Source organism: Vitis riparia, chromosome 5, assembly GCF_004353265.1.
Source record: "Vitis riparia cultivar Riparia Gloire de Montpellier isolate 1030 chromosome 5, EGFV_Vit.rip_1.0, whole genome shotgun sequence".
NCBI lineage: Eukaryota > Viridiplantae > Streptophyta > Magnoliopsida > Vitales > Vitaceae > Vitis > Vitis riparia.
This window is the reverse complement of record NC_048435.1, coordinates 22,873,258-22,897,797: the sequence shown is the minus strand read 5'-3', so window position 1 is coordinate 22,897,797 and position 24,540 is coordinate 22,873,258. Positions and strand designations below refer to the sequence as shown.

The 24,540-nt window shown below is 31.8% G+C and overlaps 1 protein-coding gene and 1 pseudogene across 2 annotated transcripts; both read left to right on the top strand.

Moving 5' to 3' along the window:
• The first annotated feature begins 826 nt into the window (after positions 1–826).
• LOC117914788 (protein TRIGALACTOSYLDIACYLGLYCEROL 2, chloroplastic) lies at positions 827–8,285 on the top strand. 2 transcript variants are annotated; one of them, XM_034830255.1, is made up of 6 exons: positions 827–933; positions 2,393–2,997; positions 3,150–3,479; positions 6,914–7,029; positions 7,594–7,684; positions 7,792–8,285. In XM_034830255.1, the coding sequence occupies exons 2-6, from the start codon at positions 2,476–2,478 to the stop codon at positions 7,882–7,884; spliced, it is 1,152 nt and encodes a 383-aa protein (XP_034686146.1). In that variant the 5' UTR covers positions 827–933; positions 2,393–2,475; the 3' UTR covers positions 7,885–8,285. The 2 variants fall into 2 exon arrangements, with proteins under 2 accessions (XP_034686146.1, XP_034686147.1); XM_034830256.1 differs by lacking the exons at positions 7,594–7,684; positions 7,792–8,285 and having other exon boundaries at positions 6,903–6,990.
• An 8,040-nt stretch (positions 8,286–16,325) lies between these two features.
• LOC117914639 lies at positions 16,326–24,125 on the top strand (annotated as a pseudogene).
• Positions 24,126–24,540: the final 415 nt, after the last annotated feature.

The window sequence follows — 24,540 nt, the reverse complement described above, 5'->3', positions numbered from 1 at the left end:
ACCCTCTCTCCCTCTTTAGCATCCTCTCCCTTTCAACAATTCATCATCAGTACCATGTTTGGTGCTTCTAAAACAAGTTAGAAATATTTTTCTAATGTTTGGACAAATTTTTTTCTTTTTTAAAAAAAGGAATGGGATGAATATTTAATTTTAAAATAAAGGTGACTAGTAAAAAAAATATCATATATTTTGTTATATAAGGTATTGTGAAAAATAAAAAACACTTTTAATATATATATCTAACTGTATTAGAAATATTAAAAATACTTCTCAAAATCACTTTCAAATGCACTTTAAAATTTTTTTTAATAATAATTTTAGTAAGTATTTTTTAGTTTAAAAAGTATTTTTGAAAAAAAAAATTCAAGTATTTAATAAAATCTAAGAAATATTTTTAAAACTTTAAAAAATCATTTATAATGTTGAAAAATTATTTGCAATATTTTAGAAAAACATAAAATAATTTTATTAAAAACATTTTAGATAAATACATTGTCAAATGCATTCTAATTTTTTTATCAAACTCTAAACATGATCGATGGTTAGATAGTGCTCAAAATATTTAAAATTGGGTGATTTAATAAATTTTTTAATATTATTTTTAGAAAATTTAAAATATCATAAGAAGGCAATATATATATATATATAATAAAAAATATTTTTTTAGTTTACTTAAACATTTTGCCCATAAATAAATAAATAAAAAAGTGAAAAATAAAGTAGCAATCACTTTAGTCGGAGGCTTAGAGCACATATTTCATGTGTGGAGGGCACAATTACGAAAAACACCCTCATCAGAGCGACCTTTATCATCAGCATCTCCTTCTAATTTCCTCTCTCCTCCCGTGTCGGAGAAACCTGAGACTCCTGGTTTCATCCGCTGAAAGTTCGAAAATGCCCTCCGCAGCTTCAACCCTAAAACCATATCTCCAGGTAAATCCTCCTTTCCATAAACCCTAATCTCGCACTCAATTCAAGCTTTTCATATCCGTGTGTTTGGTTGCCAAGAAAATCAAAGAAAACAAGATATTTTTTATTATTTATTTTTCATATTTGCGTTTTTTCTTTAATTTTTATTTTCTACTTTCTCAGCATCCAAACGGACCCGCAATTGTTATTACTGTTGTTGTGTTTGCTTGTGTTTGTGATTAGCTAGAAGATTTGATGATGAATCAACATGGTTTTGTTTAGATGCAATTGGTCTAATTCTGAAACCCATTCGGAATTGGGCTGTGTCAATTTATTTAGTATTATGACTGTTGATAGAGGTTGATTTAGGTAATCTGTCTGGATGCCGAGAAACTGGAGGAAAATATATGAGAAAAAGTATTGAATCCTTGAACTCCTTAATAATTGTAATCATGGCAGTGGTCAAATTTCTTAGAAAATGCTGTTCTGAGCTACTTTCTTATGTTCCTGGATCCCTAGTTAAACTTGGAATCAACTGAAATGTATTTTCTGCTGTTTTGATTCTATTAAAACTCAAAAACAAGTTTGAACATATAATTGATTTTGTAGATTGGTTGGGCTCTTGCTGACGGAGGGTTTAGTTTTTGTGTTCCCTCTTTTTTGGAGTGCATTTTTTCGTCCCGTGTACTTTGGTGTGCTATTTCTTTTGGCCCTTTACATAACATTATCACTTTATTTGCCTATAAAAAAATAAGTCTAAACAGAGTCTAAAATTATTTAGCTTACTTAAGATTTTGTTAAGCATAGCATTTTACTTTTAGCCTTGGATGGAAGCTACAAATGGCAATCGTAGATTCATGGTCTTAAAAAAGTTTCATCAAACATGAAACATTTTCCCATATAATCTAAAAAAGTGCTTCCATGACAAGTAACATTGTCTTCACTTCCATTTAAAGCTATTTTTTAAGCTAGAAGTTTTTTTAAATAAAATTACTAAAACATGTAATTTGCCAGTCCAAATAGGGACTAAGTTGAGTTATCTTAGTAGCCAGCATAGAATTAGTGACTTGTTCTGTGGCTCTCTCTCTCTTGCCTGATTTTAATTTCTAAGGTCTGAGCTTGTATTTTGATCTTTTCAAATACTCTGGTAATAATACTTGTATTGAGTGTGTATTTGATCTTTTTAAATATTCTGGTAATGATACTTGTATTTTTAATCAATTATAGGTTATAGCTTCTGAAATGCATAATTCAAGTTTCATTGCCCTATTGATTGTAGATAAAGTTTCTGTATCTTGAGACTAGTATCAGACCTAGCTCATTTCTAATGGTTAATGTGCAAGAGTGTTCAGGGTCATCACTCTGTGTGTTGCCTGTGATTTACATTTCAGATTGCAGTTTTTTCTTGTTGTGTGGCTAATTTGGATTCACAGCATTAATGTATTTCTTTTCTTTTCTCTTTCTCACATCAATTATGGTTCAGGACAAGTGAAATTTAGGATCGTGGCCTAGATTATATCAACCGTGTTACCGATATAGGACATTGATTCAACTGGGATTGTGTAAATGATGGTTGGGAATCCAATAGTTCAGGTTCCAACATGCCCTGCTGCACTATCTTCAGCATTGGCTACCCTCCCATGGGGTTCTGGAAATTTCATGCCTTGTCTTCCACCAAGATCAAGAAAGAAACTCTTGCTAGTGAGAGCTAATTCTGCAGATGCAGGACATTCTCAACCGCCCTCTCCTTCAAAAACAAAGAATCCACTTGCAGTTATATTGGATTTTCCTCGGAATGTGTGGAAGCAAACATTACGTCCATTGAGTGATTTTGGCTTTGGTCGGAGGAGTATTTGGGAAGGTGGGGTAGGGCTTTTTCTTGTATCAGGTGCAGTTCTCCTTGTTCTCAGTTTGGCTTGGCTGAGGGGATTTCAGTTGCGGTCTAAATTCAGGAAGTATCTAGCTGTGTTTGAGTTCACTCAGGCTTGTGGCATATGCAAAGGCACACCGGTGAGGATTAGAGGGGTGACTGTTGGCAATGTTATTCAAGTTAATCCTTCTTTGAAAAGCATTGAAGCAGTTGTTGAGGTATGTTATATTCCAAAATTTTGTTGCTATCACCAAACCTTTATTTATTTATCATTTTATCTACATCTTGGTAGTGATATAGTTGAATCATGGTTAAGAGTTTATTTACTGTAAATTCTTCATATTCTCTAACTTACATCATATTTTCGTAGGTTGAAGATGACAAAATAATCATACCCCAAAATTCACTGATTGAGGTGAATCAGTCTGGGCTTCTCATGGAAACTTTGATTGATATTACACCCCGAGATCCACTTCCTACACCTTCAGTTGGACCTCTTGATCCAGATTGCGCTAAAGAAGGTGTAATTGTTTGCGACAGGCAAAAGATAAGGGGATATCAAGGGGTAAGCTTGGATGCATTGGTTGGGATATTTACCCGTCTTGGACGTGAAGTAGAAGAAATTGGTATTGCCCAAGGCTATTCAATGGCCGAACGAGCTTTATCTATTGTTGAAGAGGCAAGGCCGTTGCTTGCAAAGGTGTGATCTTCTGTTATCATGTTTAGTTGATGCTTTGAATTTCAAGTATCCTGTTCATTTGACTGCTGTTTTAGAATGGGTAATGTCTCATCTGTTTGTGTTAAAAATTCATCCAGAATCTTGAACAGGCAAATGATTCTTGATATCCAGATAGAATGTTGTTATAACAATCATAGGAAACTTCTTCTGTCACTATTTAGTTCTCTGATGATATTTAGCTTCCCTGGATATGTTTTTTCAGTAATGTGAAAGCCTACCTAGTAGCGTCTTACAATATTAAGTTACTAATTGACCCAAAAGCTTAAGTTCTTAGGTAATAGACTAACAATGTATAGTAGGCCAATACACATGAGAAGGCAAACAATGGATCACAGATCGTAAGAGGGAATGAATAGAGTGAAATACTTGAACTCCAGACCTCTGGTAGACTAGAGGTATGATACCATGTTAAACTACCAAATGTGACCTCCCATTTTTCATAGGGACGTTCAATGAACAGATCAACAATCAAAGAGGTATGCAAAACAGAGTAGGAACTTCAGATGTTTTGTTCTTCGTGTGGGATTGGACATTTCCAGTAAGATATCTGTGCCACTGTGGGAGGGTCCTGAAAAGAGTTTTATTCAGAACTTATTCATAGATCAAAAGCATCAATATGCCCTTTTCTGAGACTCTGAATATTTATTAGGTAAAGATGGGGTGTTGGGTGAAGAGATTGAATTTTTCATCTTACTATCAAAATTTATTCGATGATCCAACTTTGTGGAGAATGATGCTACTGAGAAATATGCAAAATTTATTCTTTTCTTCACCAAAACAATATTTTCTGTCAAATCTTTAAACATGATATCAAGTTGCAAAGTATCCATTCTTTATTTTGCTAATGTTCTGGGGACTTGATTTGGGAGCCTTATTTTCCCAGTATCCAAGTACCCGCGTCTTTTTAAAACTTCTGAGTGACCACCATTCACAAAGAGCTCATACAAGATTAAATGGCCTTCAGAGAATATCAGGGTGCTGGGTACCTCGCTTTCCTTTTACTGATTAGATTGGCTGGGGAACACTAGGGTATTAACGACATCTTTAGGAGGTTCTTAATTTGTTTGAGATTTTTTCTTTTCATTTTTGGTCCAGAAAAACATGATTAGGTAGTCCATATGGGCACAAGGTTTCTTCCCATTCTTGCACATCCAAAAATAAAAAATAAAAGTAAAATGTTTTCCTTCCAGCTTTGTTTGGTTGTTGAAAAGTGAAAAAGGGAAGGAAAAAAAAAGGAAAACTTGACCTTTACAACAATTTCCTATTTTAAACCCCAAGTAACTGGAAAATTACACACTTTTCTTTGTGTCTTTTCCTCCTTTTATGGGCCACCAAATTGAAGATCTGAAACACCTACAGGTAGAAACTGGCTATGAAGTTTGGTCATTTCAACAACACGGTTAGCTTTTGTTTTTAAATAAAACATTCTCTTGGCCTTATTATTATTATTTTTTTTTGAAATGGTGTGTTTATCTTCTAACGTTTCCACACTGGTTCATGGTCATGTCTTTGTATCTCTTGGAAATGTTAAATTTACAATAAACAATATATGAAGGCCAGGTTATTAGAAAGGTGCAGCAACAACTTCCAGTTCTTATACCTTGAACTCCTAAGATGTCATCAACATCTGATTTTGCTTGGTTATCAAGGCTGTTTAACCTTCAAAAGAATCTCCAGTTATTACTGAATACTCAGTATAAGTAATTGAGTGTAATTCCACTTTGATGTTATTTGGGCAGTAATTTCTAGTAATCAAGGCTCACATCTTAAATTGATAGTTTTAACTCTCAATTTCAATCAATTGTTTTGGATGTTCTAAAAACCTCTGAGAACTTTTTGAAGGAAAGAAGTATTTGAATTGGATTATTATTATTTTAATTTTTGTTGGAAAATACAGTATGATGTTAGTAAAGTGTCTAACTGAAAATGGAGTGCATCTCATGTGTACAGGGCAAAGAAGAGAAAAGACATAAATAGCAACAAAACAGCCTCAACCGAAAACATTATTATTAAAAAAAATAAAAAATAAAAGTAAAGAAAGAGCAATACTCCAACCCCATAGGAGCTTTAGACCACTCTAACAACAAATTGAAAAAGAATTCTTTCAACATCTAATATGGTTGATACTCATCTTTGAAAACTCTTCCATTCCTCTCTTTTCACAAGCACCAGAATTGGAGCCAATTTCCACACATTTCTCCATCTTTTCTTCAAGCCCCATTGGTACCAACTCCAAAGGAGATTTTTAACTATTTAAGGAAGAACCCATTGAAACCCTTACATGGTGAATATCAAATCCCATAACAACCTAGCTTTTTTACAATGAAGGTTGAGTTGGTGACTCTTTGGAAATCCTACATTAACCGCATCTATTGACAAACAACCTGCTCTCTCTTCATCAAGTAGTCAATAGTGATAATCTTCTTCTGAGTAGCCTCCCAAACAAAGAAACATGCCCCCAAAGGTGCACTAAAGCCCCACACCTCCTTTGTGAGAAAGACCTTCGCTCTTGCAGTGTACAAAAGATTGTAATAAGACTTCAGTGTACTCCTGACCAAACCATCCTGTCCACACCTTCCCTAGGACTCCCGTGGAATGAATGCACTCTATAAAATGACCCACTGTCTCTAGATTCCAATCTTAAAAGGGTACGAGAACAGGGATTCCAATGACCCTGATTGTCCTTCACCACCCATACATCTGCCACTCTTGCATTCTTGAATTGAATTATTAGAAGTGTTCTGCCGAAGTTGCTTCTTCATTCAATTGATGTACTAGACAGGATCCATCATATGATTTGCCCTGATCCTTTTTGTGATGCTGTCTAGAGAAATGTGACTAGTTAAGCAGAGCTGAGATCAATGAAGATGGGCCAAATCCTAGATATCTTGATGTTTTTTGACATGTTCTGAGCTCATGCGGATTTGAGCTGATTTCTTGCCTCCCAAATTGGGTTTGCAACATTTGTTGCAATTACTGATTTGTCACTACTTAGCAAACCACATTGTGGTATATTACTGCCTTCATTTCAGTGGAAAATTTAAACTGGTAAAATAGAATAGCTCCTTAGGTTTCTGAGAGAGGTGATGGCGCTGTCTTCTTACTGTCATGTTGGTTCTGTAATGGGTGACTGTTTGGTGATTGCGACAAGGGTGGGAAAAGGCATTTTGTCGGAACCAGGAACTGCTCAAATTGGCAGTGTGTTCATGTGTGCTGGCCAGCTGTGTGATGGAGCTTGAAATCCTCATTTTTACTCAATGCTAGTGTATTTGATACCACCACTATTTAAACTCTAAAAAAGACATCTGAACATGACCTCTTTTGCCTGTGAAGTTTAAACACTTGACGTATTCTCATGCACAGCTTTTTTTATCTTTGATGTAGTGATGTTTCAGATCAAAGCCATGGCTGAAGATGTTCAACCTTTGGTGACTGAGTTTCGTGATACCGGACTGCTGAAGGAAGTTGAGAGTTTAACCAAAAGCCTAACACAAGCCACCGAGGAATTGAGGTAAAATGCTCCTTTTGATGTGTTTTGAGTTGGTCATATTTGTGTGGTATTTAATAATGATGTTAGAGGATGGCATCCATCCTGGCAAAGTTTTTTGGAGGTTGTGGAAGATGCCAACTAGCTTCTGCCACCTGCACCCCACTTCTACCACTGCCCAATGGTGCCACAGATGGAACCACCCCTCCATACTCTGGTTTTCTCCATCACCACTGTCACCCGCCACCACCATCTAAATTCATCAGCACTGTGGCACTACCAATTAATATAACCATCACCATTGTAATAGTGTCTTGAAATCTGACATGTTACATGCTATGATGTAAACTCATTTCAATGCAGCTTGGAGTGCCAAAGTTCAGAATTTACTTCAATTGTTGTTTCGGGGTGAATTTTGAAATGAGTTTTTTCTCATTTAAGCATGTTTACATTCACTATGTGACTAGACCAAAACATCATTTCACATGCTTTTGGAGATGAATGGATAACAAATGGAATGTATTTATTTCTATGTACCAGCTCTTTATACCTAACAAATAAGCAAGTATTTCTCTTTTTCCCCTGCAGAAGGGTGCATTCATCTATCTTGACTCCTGAGAACACCGAGCTGATCCAAAAGTCCATATACACACTGATTTTCACTTTGAAGAACATTGAGGTCAGTTCTTAGCTTATAGCTTCTTCCTATGTTTGGATTCACAAAACCTCCTCATTTACATTTTAAACTTTCCCACATTTTTCTTTGTTGTCCTTCCACCATTGCAGAATATAAGCTCTGATATTTTGGGATTCACGGGTGATGAGGCTACAAGACGCAATTTGAAACTGCTTATCAAGTCCCTCAGCCGGCTATTGTGAAGATCATAAAAGGAACCAGAAATAGGATGACAGCTTAGCACAACAGTTGATTAGATGATAAAGAATGGTCTCTTATCTTCTGGGAAAACTGAGTATGACTCGTGATGCATCTTCCATTTCGGGTTTCCATTGCAGAGGACAGAGCCTTTTTTCAATGCTCAGAAATGTCATTTTAGTTGTGTTGAATATTTTTTTCCTCCCATGAAACTAGGTTTTATCCAGTTTTAGAAATTCCATTGAGGCTCTGTTCTTGCTATAGAAAATCAATATTTCCCAGCTCAATGTTGATTAGCTTGGATTTTGTTTCTTCTTGAATTATCCATATTTTCTTTAATTGTCCATCATCTTTGTGGAGACAGCTCCCAACATGAAGAGAAGCAGGTTGGCCATTGTTGTCTCTCTGGTAATTGACTCTTGCTTTCTCTTACTCTCTTGGCCATCCAAAATCTTTTTAAGCTTCCCCATTTCAGATACTGTAAATAGATGCTGTTTGTCTTCAGGGTCCTCCCATCAATGGATCCACCTTCAAAAGAGTTTGGTTTTATCAGGTTTGTTCATGCTTACAATTAAAATTAGTTAGAAATTTACTATATTTTTTAATTATTTAATTCATTTAAAATTTTAATTTTGAATTAGTAAATTAATATATTTAGCCTCATTGATGTTAACTAATTAAGTTATAAGAGATAAATAAGGTGAGAAAGAGAAATGAGTTACTAAGACAGACAGAGGATGGTTAGCTACTAATTAAAACCTTCAAGCTTATCAGATAAGCTCAATGGTGGGTTAGGCTAAGCCACTACCAAGGGGCATCAAGCTCAATTGGGCCCATCGAGCATTGTCCCCAATTCATGTAGACTTAAAGCACAATTCATGTAGACTTAAAGCATTAGTGTTATATTATGAGCACCTTGTATAGAATGTAGAGGATACCTAATAAAATGATACTAAAAATGCGTTTGATAATGATTTTAGTATTTCTAATATTTTAAGTGTTAGAAAAACTAAAAACACTTTTTAAAATCATTGTCAAACATATTTTAAGAGTGTGTTTGACAATGATTTTATAAAGTGTTTTTTTTAACTTTTTTAATATTTAAAAAATTTTATCTTTTAAGAATTAAAAAAACTAAAAATACTTCTTAAAATTACTGTCGAATATACTTTAAGTTATAAGCAATTATCCTTGTTTAAGTATTAGAAAGTGTCCTTATAATGATGTAAGATGGAGAAGTAAAGTCTAAGATGGAGAAGTAAAGTCAATAAGCGACGTAGTGAAGCTAATAAGTGAAGATGCGAATATGACATTTCATTATCTACTTTAGCACGTTGGAAATGATCATTATGTTCATTCATGATACTAAGCAGATGTTTCATTCTAATGTAAGGAGAAGACAGTGTTCCCTTTGCAATTGGGTTTTTGCCTAAGTATAACATAATAAGGAAATTAAGGAAAAATAAAACATAATTAGGGAATTAAGATCAAATTTTCAAGAATCCTATTGTTGATAATGTTGGAAAGGCAATTGGGGTCAATATTTGAGAAGGTCAATATATAGGAGCAATTGATCCACTTGAGTTAGTTGAAGATGTTAAAAGGTAATTGAATCAAAGTTAGGCAATGGTCAAGCCATTACTCATCCCAGGGTGGTGTACTTCCAAACAAGTCGGTGGTTCACATGCTTTCTCCATAAATCTCTCCATCATTGCGTATGTGAGAATATTTATTTATTTCTGGTTTTTTTAGGTGGGTGTCACCGTCACCATACCATCACCATGCCATGCATTTTCGTCGGAAATTTAATTTAAACCATAATATTTTTTTATTTAAAAAAATGAAAATTGGTTTAGGGTTTTGGGCTTTTCCACTTTCCGTTTTGGAATATTCAACCATGACTATTTTTAATATAAAAAAAATAGTACTTATAAATATTTTATTTTTTTATTTTTGGATTTTGGATGGTTGTGTTAGTGTTTGGATTTTTAAAATCACAAAAAAAATTATTTTAATATTTATTGTGAGTGATTTTAAATTCAAAATTGATTTTAGGGTTTTTATTTTTATTTTTCTTTAAATTTTATTTGATTATTAAACTTAAATCAATTTTTTGTACTTTATTTAGGATGTCAGAAGTCAAATTACCTGATCAGCGAATTGAACTCTTTTTTATTAATGGATCTTTTAGTGTTGGTACATTTTGTGGATTTGTACTAATCATATTGAGAGTCGAACAATGTTAAAAATCTTATATTTTTATTTTTATTTTTTTTGTTTATGTGTGCATGTTTTTATTTATTTTTTTTTTTGTATGCATATTTTTTGTTAATAAAGTTTACATTTTGGAATATTTTTGTTAAAATATTTTTAATAAAACCAATACTAATAGACACTTTATTTATTTATAAATTGAAAAATTTATAGATTTTAGATGGTTGTGTTAAAAATTAAAATATCCGTATTTTCTAAATTACATACAAATATTTAATATTTTTATAAATAATTTAAAAATGGAAAAAATTTATTGAGTGACTTTACATTTATGCAATCTTGTTACTATCTTCACAACTTTTGAGGAAATGAAAAGTCCTTTTCTCTTTGAACTGTCATTTTCAAAAAGTTCTGTCTTTGAAGTTTCCTTTTCCGAGCTGTACCTTGGAGTAAATTGCCATTTCATTGAAAGAGAATATATTTAAATTAAATTTTTTTTTTATCAAATTACGTGTTATGATTTTCTATATTTATAAACTAGAAAAATTGATCAAAGAAATAGTAAAAAAAATAAAAATAAGACAAAATTATCAAAAGCTTTATAATACAAATTATAAATCATATTATGCAAGCAACTTTCTACTACTAAACATAATTTTTCGATAAAAACATGAACTTTTATAAGGAAAAAAAATGAATTTTCATGCACTCATATAAAAATAATCATGAAATAGAAACCCTTTAAAAAAAATTTAAATTTCATGCGATTAAAGGCACAATATGGTCAAAAGTAATATTTAATCATTAAAATGTAGTACCTGAATGATTAAAGATACTATATTTGATTAAAAAATACATCAAATATTAATTATTTTATAAATTTACCTTCTTATTCTGTGTTAGTGTTTGGATTTTTTAAATTACAAAAAAAAAGAATTTTTATACTTCTTGTAAGTAATTTTAAATTCAAAATTGGTTTTAGGGTTTTCATTTTTATTTTTCTTTGAATTGTTAAGTTTGAATCAATTTTATTGTGTTTTACTTAAGACGTCGGAGGTCAAACTACTCGATTAGCGGGTTGAACTCTTTTTAATTAGTGAATTTTTAAGTTTTGGTACACATTGTGGACATATCAATCATATTGATTATCAAATCGGGTTAAAAATCTCATATTTTTCTTTATTTTTTGTTCGTGTGCTTTGGTACACATTATGCATGTACAGATCCTCGTTAAATCACAATAAAAATATTATATTTTAAAAAAAAAAATTATTCATGTGTGCGTGAGTTTTGGTTAACGGATTCTATATTTTGAAATATTTATATTGGAATATTTTTAATAAAACCATATTTTTAATAAAACCAATACCTGGACACTTTATTTATTTATAAAGGTAAAGGTTGAAAATTGAAAGTTTTATAGATTTTAGATGGTTGTGTTAAAAATTAAAATATACGTATTTTCTAAATTACATACAAATATTTAATATTTTTATAAATAATTTAAAAATGGATAAAATTTATTGAGTGACTTTACATTTATACAATCTTGTTACTTTCTTCACAATTTTTGAGAAAATGAAATGTCCTTTTCTCTTTGAACTGTAATTTTCAAAAAGTTCTGCCTTTGAAGTTTCCTTTTCGTACCTTGGAGTAAATTGCCATTTCATTGAAAGATAATATATTTAATTTTTTAATTTTTTTTTTATCAAATGACGTGTTGTGATTTTCTATATTTATAAACTAGAAAATTTGATTAAAGAATATTTAAAAATAAATAAAAATTGATCATGCAAGCAACTTTCAAGTACTAAACATAATTTTTAAATGATTTTTGGATAAAAACATGAACTTGGATAAATAAAAAATGGGTTTTCATGCACTCATATAAAAATAATCATGAAATAAAACTCTCCAAATTTTTTTAAAAATTTCATGCAATTATCGATTAAAGGTAGTACATGATTAAAAACAATATTTATATCATTAAAAGATAGTATTGGAATGATTAAATATATTATTTTTGACAAAAAAAAATGTAAAAAATATTAATTATTTTTAGATAATTGTTTGAAAATTTTATTTTATAAATCTGGGATTCTATTTTGTGATTTTTTTTTTCCTATGATTGAATGGAAACACTTTTTTTTCTAAAGGAAATGAAAAAAATTATTTTAAAATTATAATTTATTATTTTTAAAATACAAATCTTATATGCAAAATGAATTTTACAATAAAAAGAGTTACTTTTACTCTATAGTTAAAATTATTTGATAGAAAGGATAAAATAATTCCGATATTATAAAAAGTGGAAAAAAATGTGTTTTCATGCTCTTGCTTAGAAAAAATAACAAAAAAAATAAATTAGAAACTCAACTTTATAAATCTAAATTTTATATATCATCCTGTATCATCTTTGATAACTTTTAGATATTAACTATAACTTTAAAGTGCATGAAATAAAAAAAAAAAATATATATATATATATATATATATATTTTAAAGTTGCTATTTTCTATTTTATTTATTTTTATGTAGGGAGGAAAATACATTTTTCCTTAACCCATTCCTCGTTTAAGTGTAAAAAATATATATTTTTAACATAATTCCCTTTATCTTTTCTTTTATGGTTAAAATAACATTTTCTTCTCAAATTTATGTGAAAATAAATCAAATTTATGTGAAAATAAATCAAATTTAAAGGATATTTATGTAAAAATTAAATTTTTTATTTAAGTTCAAACATTGAAATTATTTTATTCTTTTTAATCAAATAATTCTAAAAACTATTATAATCAAGACTATAAGATATTACTATGTAACACCAAATGTTTTTTTAATTATTAAGAACTTCTTAGCATATTTTTTAATCAAAATTTTTTATTCATAAAAATTATATCTTCATTCATCATGATTTATTTTTTGTACTTACTCTTCAAAACACGGCTAATGATGAAAAACTTGACAAATTATAAAAAAGATTAATCGATGAAGTAATGTTTAATTATTGTTAACGATATTTCGTTTGACCGTTGATTTTCACCTAACTACCAAACCCATATAAAAAATCAAGACTTATTGACCCTAAAAAAAAAAAAAAGGATTCTCTTAATTAATTAATCAAACAATTAGGGCAAGTGTGATGAAAAAAAATCTTCTTGGATTGAAACATGTAGATTTTGTTGTAGTTATTGATTACCCAACAACCATTGACCTTTTTGCTTGGAGATTAGTTGCTAATGAGTGAAGGGAGAACCTAAACTTGTTGCTTTTAGCTTTAGTGAACTTTATAAAGCATGGGAATAATTACAACCACTTTTGGGTATTTATTTTAGTATTTTATTATATGATTATTAAAGTAAGAATTAAGTGGAACAATTTTAGAGGCAAAAACAAAAATATATATGTATGATTAGGTCATGAGTCACTAAGTGATGGGTTGGTTAAGCTTTTTCTTTACATGTGGGAGCTTTTCCATGATTACATGCTTTTCTTTTTTAATTTTCATGTTTATAATCTTATATCAAAGTGTTAAGGTAGGGTAAGGGTGTCGATCAAATAAGAGACCCAAACATTGAAATATGTGGGGTGAAATTTAAATTATTGAATAATAATATAAATAAATAAGATCAAGTTATAAGGATATAAAAAATATAATTAAAGTATAAATAATAAGATCAAAAAATATATATGTGATATTATCTGATCGATTATGCATTTTTGATGCACATAAAAAAAGTATCGTTGGATGCTATAGTTAGGCCCAAACCTAATATTTTATGAATTACTTTGAAAAAAAAAATCTAAAAAACATGCACACCCCCTTGAATAATATCAAATGATTTTGTATATGCATTTGTTTTTTGCTTTTTATTTTTTATTGTTGTGAAATTAATATAATAATTATATTAGAATATTTTCTTCTATTTGGATGTTATGGAAAATATGAGAAAAATATTAAAAAATAAAAGGAAAATACTAATATATTTTTCTTTATTTAAAAATTTCTTAAATAAAACTGAAAAAGTTCGAATAAAGAATATTGGGTGATACTTTTATTCTATTTTCTCAAAATTGTAATTAACAAAAGAAAAAGAAAATACTTTTTTTTTCCTTATATTTGAAGAGGAAAATACTTCGAAATGACATGCATATAAACCTAATTATATGTAAATAATAAAATAAAAAAAGAATAATACTAAAATAAGTTGGGTCAAGCCTATAATTAAAAAAAAAAAGATGAATTAGGGTTTTGTTTGACATGCAAGTTTATTCTTCTCATTTTTAATGTGTTGGATTCCAACACCTTAAATTTTATCATATCATATTGGATCTAACACTATAATACTCATTGGATTTGACTTGGTCTTGTCACTGACTCATCATGAATCTCCCCTTTTCTGATTTTTCTTACTTTTTTTTTTCTTCTAGGGTTGACCTTGGGGTTTTTTTTTTTAATTATTATTTTTTAAAATTTTTAAAAAATTTTGGCTCACAAGTTGGCAATTGGGAAGTCATTTATGGGTTTTTATTTGCAAACCTAATGTTGTCTTTAAACTTTGATTTAGTCTATATTTCTTTAGAATTTAAGAATCAAAAATTGAAAATGATTTAATACCTTAATATTAATATTAATACAAGTGGAGTCTTTAACAAGTAATTAAATTTGGATCATGGGACAAATTTGTAAATAAATAGGACTTTTGTATAAAAAAAGAAAAAAAGAAAAAAAACTTTGTCAACCATTTTCCCTCTTGTCCTCTATTTAAGCTCATGTAATGAAATTAGCTTGAATTAGGCCAAAAATTTAGCATACATTTTGAGAAAATAAAGCTTTTATAGAAGAGAAGTGAATAAAAGACATATATAGAATCAAAATTGGTGCTAAATTTTGGTCACAACAGGATGATTCTAAGCCTATTGCATATAAGTCCAAACCCAATCATATTGATAACTACAAAAAGAAAATTATATAATATTTATAAAATAAAAAAAATTCCTAAAGGGATGTTTGCTACTAGGGTAAGAAGTAAATAATTGAGATGCCAATGCCCATGGGTTTAATTATTTGAACTAAAATAATAATTATTTGTTTTTCAATGACTATAAAAAATTAATTTTGTTGAAAACCTATTATTATGAAAACACTTAATCATAATAAAAACAAATGATTGATAGAGGTGAACTCAGCTCAATATGATGGATGTATTTGGAAAGTATTTTTAAGAATAGTTTTTTGTTCTTCATAACAAGAAACACAGAAAATATGTTTGAGAATCAAAAACTATTTTTTGTTTTTTGATTTTAAGAACAAAAAAATTTGGCATTTTTAGGAAATATATTTTAATCGTTTTCTTTTATTTTCATTTATTTTTCAAGGGTTGTTTTAAGAAATAATTATAATAATTAAAAATAAAATATTAGATATAAAAATTATTTTTAAAATTTATTTAAAAATATTAAAAACAAATTTAAAACATTTTAAGTTTCTAAACAGATTTTTATTTTATAAAAATCAAAAAATAATTTTTAAAAATTTTCTTAAAAACAAATTTTCAAAATTATTTTCGAAAATAGTTATTATAAGATTATATTTTATATTTGATTTATAATTAAAAAAAATATTTAAAATCGATGATATTCATTGAAATTCAAGTTGATTTTTACACATTTGTAATAAAAAATTTAATACAAAGAGTGCAAAAATTAGGAGAAAAAAAATAAAGAAGGAAATAAGTGTAACTAAATTTATTGACAACCACACCTTAAATTTTTGTTTTTAATATATTTATGGAAAAATTTATTTTCTTGAAATTAAAAAAAAAAAAATTCAGTAGGGTTGGAGTGGGTCCTCAACCACCTAATGTCTGTCACATTTTGGTTACGCAATTTGCATCAGATCTGACATCTTTTCAGGTAGCCGACACTCCACTGCATTGCACATGCACCCATTTTCATGCATAATTTTTTATTCAAAAACCCAGAAAAAGAAGGGAAAAAATGTCCACCATATGTAGAATTTTAAATTAATAATATAAAGGACGTCAATATTTTATAGAAATATCATTTATTTTGTGACTATTTTATTGTCTGATAAGATTCGTTATCAGATATTGGAATTTTCTATCAGTTTCTCTCATTTTCCCTTTGGTTTTCTGGAAATCCAATCAGGTCCGGAAAGTGGGTCAGCTTCTATTTGTGTTGTGGGTATGTGGCAAGTCTTTCTGACTCCTCTTTGTCTCAATCATGAACTGAGTGTGAGCCTGGCATCAATTATTTTCTTTGCTTTTTTTTTTTTGGGATTTTATTTTATTTTATTTTTGTTGTGGGTTCTGTTTGCAAAATTCAATACCACAGCACATGCGTCCAGATTCAGACACTTCTGAAGGCTGGTCTTCTTTCACATTATTCCTCTTTATCTTAAAGAAAAAGTGCCTTTTACCCATCTGGATTTTCTTACTAATCATTCATTGCTCATCTGTTTTTAGTCTGTACCCCATCAATAATTTCCAAGGATTGAAGCTTTCTTTTCCATTTGGGTTTTTTCGCTGAACACTGCCTTTGGTTTGTGTCTGGTTTTGCATAAACTGCCAAAGGTTGTGTGTCTATTTGAGCACTTTCCCCATCTGGCAGGTGAGTTTCTCTTGTCCTTTTTTTCTCAGTTTCTGCTCCATTGTTACTGTTTGGTTCCAAGAGCTTCAACATTTGACTCTGAATTTGTGAATCTTGAACCGTGGATTTCTTTTCAATGCTTGGAAATGGGTGATTAATGCTGTTTTTTATTTTATTTTATTATAGATTTCATCTGGGTTGGTGTGTAATCTGTCGGTTTTTTGCATTATATGTACACCATTATTAGTAGTGCCAGAAACCTAGATTTTTTTAACCTGCATATTGAAAAATGCAGTTTTTTTTAATGTGTGTTTGGTTTGTATGATTGAAGTTGTTCTTTTTGTTGCTCATTTCATCAGGGTTTAGCGGGTGATTCTTGTTCCGCTCTCTGCAACCTGTTCAAATTCATGGGTATAGAGAGGAATAGAGTCTTCTCAATCCGGGGCTGAGGAAAAAGGGGTTTTCTCAATCTGGGCATTGAGAAGAAACCTGTTTTTTAATCTTGGCATAGAGATCTCTTGAGTTCTTGTATGAAATCTTGGATTTCTTCATCTGGGTTTTCATAGTAATGCATATTGAAGGTCTCAAAAATGGCAACTCTTGTTCCTGGTGTGCTTCTGAAGCTTCTACAGCATATGAATACAGATATAAAGATTGCTGGTGAGTACAGGTCATCTCTCTTGCAAGTTGTGAGCATTGTTCCTGCACTTGCAGGTGGTGAGCTCTTTCCAAATCAAGGGTTTTATCTCAAGGTTTCAGATTCTTCACATGCTACATATGTCTCTCTTCCTGATGAACATGATGATCTCATTCTCAGTGATAAGATTCAATTGGGTCAGTTCATACATGTGGAACGGCTTGAAGCCGCTTCCCCGGTTCCCATTCTTCATGGGGTTAGGCCTGTACCTGGCCGACACCCTTGTGTTGGAAGCCCAGAAGATATTGTTGCTACTCATTCACTTGGATTCCTCAACAATTCTTCTTTAGGATTGAAACCTGTGGAAAAAGTGAAATCGCCATCCAAAGTATTGAGTAGTAATCGTGTTGGGGATAAGGAGAAATGCACGGCAGTGAGATCAAATGGTATTGGTAAGGATGAGCAGGGGGATAAAAAACGCCATCTTTAAGTAGATCAAAGTCTCAATTGTCAAAACAGTCTTTGAATGTTGTTATAGATAAAAAGGAAACATTAGCAAGATTGAAGTCTTCGAATTCGCGATCGATCCCTTCGTCCCCAACAAGTTGCTATTCATTACCAACTTCTTTTGAGAAATTTGCAAATGGATTTAAGCAGCAGGCAAAGATCAAAGGAGAGAGGGCCACAGCTAAGCCTGGATTGGTGGAAAAGGCAAGTTCTGTTCGAGGGCTAAGTCCAACAAGGCAGAAGGGGCCTGTAAGCCTGCTGAGAAATGCAGTTCATGGGATTGAGTTGGGGCCCAAGGCTCTCAGAAAGAGCTGGGAAGGGAGTATAGAGGTGAAGAATAGAGAAACTTCAAAACCAAGGGCCACCAAGCATGAACTGAAGCCTGAAACTCGGAGTTCTTCTGTAAGCTTTTGGTTTCTTTCTTCCCCTCATTTTCATCACTGAATTTTGATACTGAAAAATGCAAATGATTGAACTGTCTTGAATGTAAATGATAATGTAGCCCTTCAAAATACAAGCGTTTTAGTGTGGGTGAGTTTATAACGGATATTATTCCCTTTCTCTGCCATATATTTATTGTTTCCACCATCCTCTTTCAATTATTTGCTCTAGAGGTGGTTCTTTTATTAGGATCCTTGAAACTTTGGGATAAATAATTTATCCAGCTATCATTGCTGTATTGGATTGTGAAAATTTAAACAACGTCCTCATGTTTTCTTTGCCATGATTTTGTGCGAGAGCTCAAAATGGTTTTGAAAGTCATATGTTTTGCACTACCATTGTCTAATCCATCCATTGCTCTTTTTTCTTCCAATGTCTTAAATCATATTTGAGGTTCTGAATACATCTCATTTGTTTATAGTTCATCTCTATCTCATATTCTGTAATTCAGATATGTCTACTCTGTCTGATTAAATTATATTGGCCAGGTTCCTAGAAAAAATCTCTTGAGTGACAGGTTGCCATCTAAAGAGGAGAGTAAAGTTCGGATGTCTACCCAGTCATCTAAAGATGACAGTAAGGCACAGATGTCTACAAAGAAAATGAATGGAAATGGGGCTTTGGATGATGTTGAAAAGTCAAATAAACAAAGAAGTACTGTAGGAAAGAAATCATCGGAGGTTAATAATCATGTATTACCAGGAAACTTGGTCAAGGTTTTCCCGAATAGTAAGAGATTAACAGAAGGAAGTGTTTCATGGTCCTCACTTCCATCTTCTCTTGCAAAGCTCGGAAAGGTATAACTCTTACATTCCTTCATGCTTGACAAATTTCCTTAGCTCTTAATGGAAAAATTTTCAAGCTACAAATTTTACACTGCTTAAATAAATAGTATGGGTGTTTTTGATGAGAAACTATGCCAACAATCTATGGTTTGCAATATAACTATTGGATGAATCATCATTTTGAAGAATCCCGAAAAATACAAATTGAATGATCCTTATTTCCTACAGTAATTTGGTTTTTGTTGTAGTAATAGCTTGACTTTGGGCAGTGAAGTTTCCACATTTGTCCGGAAGAAAATTACCAATTAACCATCTAGACTGTTGGCATAGTCACTTCTTGTCTGTTAGGAGCAGATCTTTTCATTTCATGTGCCTGAGATTTTATGGATTTCCGGTTTTTATTTATTATTTTTATTTTTTATTTTTAATTTTCATGATATATTACATATGGATCTCAATTTTCTGATCCTTGTAATAATTTGTAAAATTTTTTTATGATGGAAGAAATTTATCAAAAATATCTTCATATTTTTTTAACAGGAAGTTTGAAGCACAGAGATGCTGCACAAATATCTGCCATAGAGGCCATGCAAGAGGCTTCTGCTGCAGAGAGCTTACTTCGATGCTTAAGGTAATACTAACCAAGGAGGAGCAATATTTACAATAAATGTGAAAGCACCCTAAAATTTGTCACAAAACCGTTTCATCGCATTCTTTTTATTTATTTATTCTTTTTCTAATGATATTCCCTGGTTAAATCTCTTTGGCATCAACGAGTTTAATCATCACTCATATGGTGGGCCTTGTATTTCATTAGTCGGACATGTCATGGCTTTCATGAATCGTAAGGATTGATGAGGAAGTGCTGAGTAGAATGATTGGGTTGCGTCAAACTAAAATTTGTTCCCCTATTTGGAGTTTCTAGGATCAGATCAGTCAGTTTTCTGGATACTGCAATGAATTGGCCATCAGGTCTGACTGACCATCAAGCACACCCCAAAAATAATGGTGATTTAACTTACTGAAAGTTTGGCATGATCTAGCTGTGAAAACAATTTTATACAGTATTTAGGATCAGTATTTAACAGGTAGCTATGACTATCTGATAAGCTGTAAGGATTCCAGCCCGGAAGAACTTTAAAGCATTTATTAATTGAGATTTGTCCCATGCTATAAAAGGAAACTCTATTCAAGCATCTTTTTCTGTGTCAGACACATGCGCTTGCACCTACCACATGTAGCTTTCATCTGTAGTGAGATGGCCATATCACCCTCCTTATGTCAATGTCAATTGTTGTTGTTACCTGGGTAACAATACATGATTGGTTCTCCTGTTAGTTTAGAGGTTGATAAGGTTTAGCGTGGTCACTTGGGTATTTGGAAGAAGCCCCATGCATTAATAGCTTCAAGCTTCGCGTGTAACAGTTGAAACTGTGAACTTCCTGCATGTTAAACATGGATTGGCACATAGAGAAGTAAATTTAGAGTTGGATTGTTAACTAGAGAAGAAAATCTAAGTGGACATGTAGGTTTGAGATTGTTTACCATTGTGTTGATAGAGTTTGGTTGTTGGCATCCACTTTGGAATGATAATTTCCATTTATATCCCCTCGAGAAAATAAAAAGGGAAGAAAAAAGAGTTTTACAAAGTCTAACTAACCATATGGGGCAAATGTTTTCAAGCCATTCGGAATTCTAGGTTGTTGTGATTTAATATTTGGATCAAATATGTGCCTTTTTTCTTTAGATCGGACAACATGTGCTTTTTTGTAATGCTAAACGTTGGTATAAATGCATTGTAGTAGATAGTTGAATAGATGATTTTCCCTTTTTTTCCCTCCCTCATGCTAATTAAAAATAGCACGAATATGGATTTAGAAAAATCTCCTACATGGAATAACATCAGAACCAAATTTGTCTCATATAACAAACCATAAGATGTATGCAGGGTTTGGGACCTAAAATATTGAAAATTTCATTTCATGGAAGTTGAAGCAAGATCCAAACAATTCTCCCTTTTTCTTAACAAGTTTGAGAAATTTTCTATCTTAATGAACATAAAATTTTCAATGAAGGAGGTATTTTTCCTTCCATCTCACACATTTATGCTTTGAACTTAACCAACTTGTGTGTGTGGATTTGAAATATGTTCTTTTGATGTCTAAATTGGTATAGTAGTCTCCTTCCGCAACAAAGTCATTTGTTTTTTGCTCTTACGCATAGCACATGTTTGGAATGTGGGAATAGAGAATGAAAATGGAAAATTCATTCCATTTGCCTTTCATTACTATGTTTGGATTGGACCTTAGAATGAGAATAGGAATAAAAAAAAATTCATTCTTATGGAAATCAAATCTTACTCTTGCCAGAACTTTGATTCCTCTCTTCCACATGTATTGTGATTCTCTTCTATTCCCATCTTATTCATGTTGCTTTTCCTGTGTATCAAACACACCCATTGGGTCAAACATGGAACTCTTCAGAGTCCAGACATGAGGATATGTGTACATTTGTTGCTAGCTGTTGGCTATGCAAAATTATGTATGTGTTGAAGTGTGTTTATGTGCTTTTGTGGGTGTTTATTGCATGGAGAAATTGTAAGGAGCCAGGGCAGTCCAGTCAAAATTTAGTATCTATGTCATAGGTATTGTATTATGTGCTTGGGCGAATTAATACACGCTGATTTTTCTGATAGGAAACAAGAGAACTATTGATTTCTCTTCTTGTTGCATGCATCTTTCTCTTTCTTATACTATTGCATTCAAACAATTTTCATATTGACTTCCTGAAATGCTAATCCCTATGGGGAAGGAACTTAAATTAATTAATTAATCGATTGGTATTTAAGTCACACTTTGGGTAGTTTATATTATGACAATAAAATATAGAACAAGAATAGTTAAAGAATTTCTTCATAAGAGTTATGTCATTGGGACAAAGAACCGCCCAAGTTTGAAGTGAGGGCAGGATGGATTTGGAGGAAACAAGAATCCAAGAAATCAAGCTGCCGGTTTTTCTTTTTTCCTCTGAATGAATGATATGTATCTCACACGCACTGGCAGATCACCCTTAAGAACCATGTTTGATGCCTGTCACCTAGCTGACTAGCTCCCTACTATAGCCTCAAAATGGAACCCTCAAACCATTCTAACTTCCAACATTGAGATGCACTAAGTCTATGTTGCATCCTTGAGTCTTACTCTCATCCTTCTTCTACTTGGCTCATGTCCTACTAAAGGTGAAGTAGGAGAAACCTAGCTTTTTATACATCTGATCTCATGTTTTAGTTGAAAGAAATTTGGAGACATATTGGAAGTTTTATGCTCTATGGATAATTATCTTTGATAATTTCTTCATCGCCTCTTCATATACCTGGTAATGTTAACACTACTAAGACTATAATTTTGTTTCTGAAGAGTAAGTATAAAAGTTAACAGAGCCATGCAACTTCTTAGGGGTGGAAATGGGCTAATATTGGAAAGGGTTCAGAGTGGCTTTTTATCAGCTTTGAAATGGTACTTAAACACGAGTCATTGTAACTTTTTAGAGAGAAGCTACCTTAGCCCTCAGGCCTTTAATGATTGTTAATCTGTTCTATTTTTCCACAAAATGGTAATTATTTTGTAATTTTCAAACTTCAATAACTGACCCAATGTGCATCAATGCTTGTTTGATATCTTGTGTTGAGTAAAAATAGTATATCCATGCAGTATTTAAAAAAAATTCCAAACGATGTGAACATAATTTATTATGTTTTTCTTATCAAAATTGTTTTTTTATAACTTATCAAAATAATTTATTATGTTTTCCCTCTTGCAGCACATACTCTGAGCTAAGTTCGTCTGCTAAAGAAGACAACCCACAGCCTGCTGTGGAGCAGTTCTTGACTCTGCATGCAAGCTTGAATAATGCTCGCCTTGTTGCTGATTCGCTATCTAAAACCATCCCAGTTGGTTCATCTCCAGATCATGAAGAAAACCCCTCAGAAGAAGCATTAAAGATCACTTCGGATAGACGTAAACAGGCAGCTTCCTGGGCCCATGCTGCATTGGCCACCAATTTGTCATCCTTCAGTGTATTTAGAAAAGAATCCACTTTGGGTCTGGCTCCATCTCAAAACCAGAAGACTCTAGCTGGAAATCAACCCATGTTAGTCCTTGAGAACTCTGTTAAGAATGCTTCAACAAAGACACAAACCAAGCCCCGCCAGACAGTTGGCTCTAAGCTTGCTGCACCAGGAACTCCACGCAGACCAGGGGATGGGCCAACTGCAAGCCAGAAACCAAGGCCCCCACCTCCAACAGAGTGGATCAGAGGAAATGGTCTTGACGAAGCCATTGACTTGGCTGAAATGTTGCGAATGGAGTCACAAGATTGGTTCTTAGGATTTGTGGAGAGGTTCTTGGATGCTGATGTGGACATCTCAGCATTGTCAGATAACGGTCAGATAGCAGGTATGCTTACTCAGCTCAAGAGCGTAAATGACTGGTTAGATGAGATAGGGTCTAGCAAGGATGAAGGCGACACACCCCATATTTCAGCTGAGACAATCGACAGGCTGAGGAAGAAAATTTATGAGTATCTTCTCACGCATGTGGAATCTGCTGCTGCTGCACTTGGTGGTGGATCACAACCATCGCCACCAACCCGAACAACAGAATCAAAAACAAGAAGATAAGCTTGGCATCAACAAGCACAGTGTCCTCCATATATATATATATATATATATATGCGCAAGAACAAGACATCACAGGTGTGCCCTTTAACCAACAAGCGGTTATGGAGCTCCATAAGTTATGTACATAATCCTACATGGGGGTTTGAGGTATAGTTGGAGTAGTCATTACTGATTACCAAGAAAAGCATTTGATGTGAAGTTATATAGGATTGTTTTCTTTCTTTTTCTTTTTAATTATTTGGGAGGGATTTGTTTACTCAAAAACTATACAAATCAGAATAGTTTGCAATGGAGAGAAGAACATGGTCATCTTCTCCTGAGGCCATGAATTTGTGTTTTTGGTTTCATGAATCAAAATTCTTTTACTATTTAGTTTGCTTCCAAGGAAGGTAGAGAGAGAAACAACTGAAATTTTGGAATCCTATCCTTAACACATCAATCCCAAGTAAGCTCCATTGGCTTTTCTTAATACATATATTGATAATTTGATTTTGCAGATATATCAGAAAATATTAGTGAATGTTTTGACATAAAGTATCAGAGGAACGAAAATCGATCAAAACTAATGAGAAATGATATAAAAATAATAATACACATATTATAATTGATATAATGTGTAACATTTTATGATAATAGGTAAATTTGAAAATGCATTTAATAATAAAATGATAATTTATTAAAATTTGAAAGTAAATTATCTTAAGGTATATATAATATTTATAATTTTATTTAAAAATTTATATATTTTTGTATTTAATTTATGATTTTTGTTTTTTCAATAATAAAT

Bases quoted from the DNA above. Each gene is read 5' to 3' on its own strand.
- LOC117914788 (XM_034830255.1), top strand. From the start codon at position 2,476: ATGATGGTTGGGAATCCAATAGTTCAGGTTCCAACATGCCCTGCTGCA. The intron at 2,998-3,149 runs GTATGTTATATT...ATATTTTCGTAG, and splicing joins GCATTGAAGCAGTTGTTGAG to GTTGAAGATGACAAAATAAT. The intron at 7,685-7,791 runs GTCAGTTCTTAG...CCACCATTGCAG, and splicing joins TCACTTTGAAGAACATTGAG to AATATAAGCTCTGATATTTT.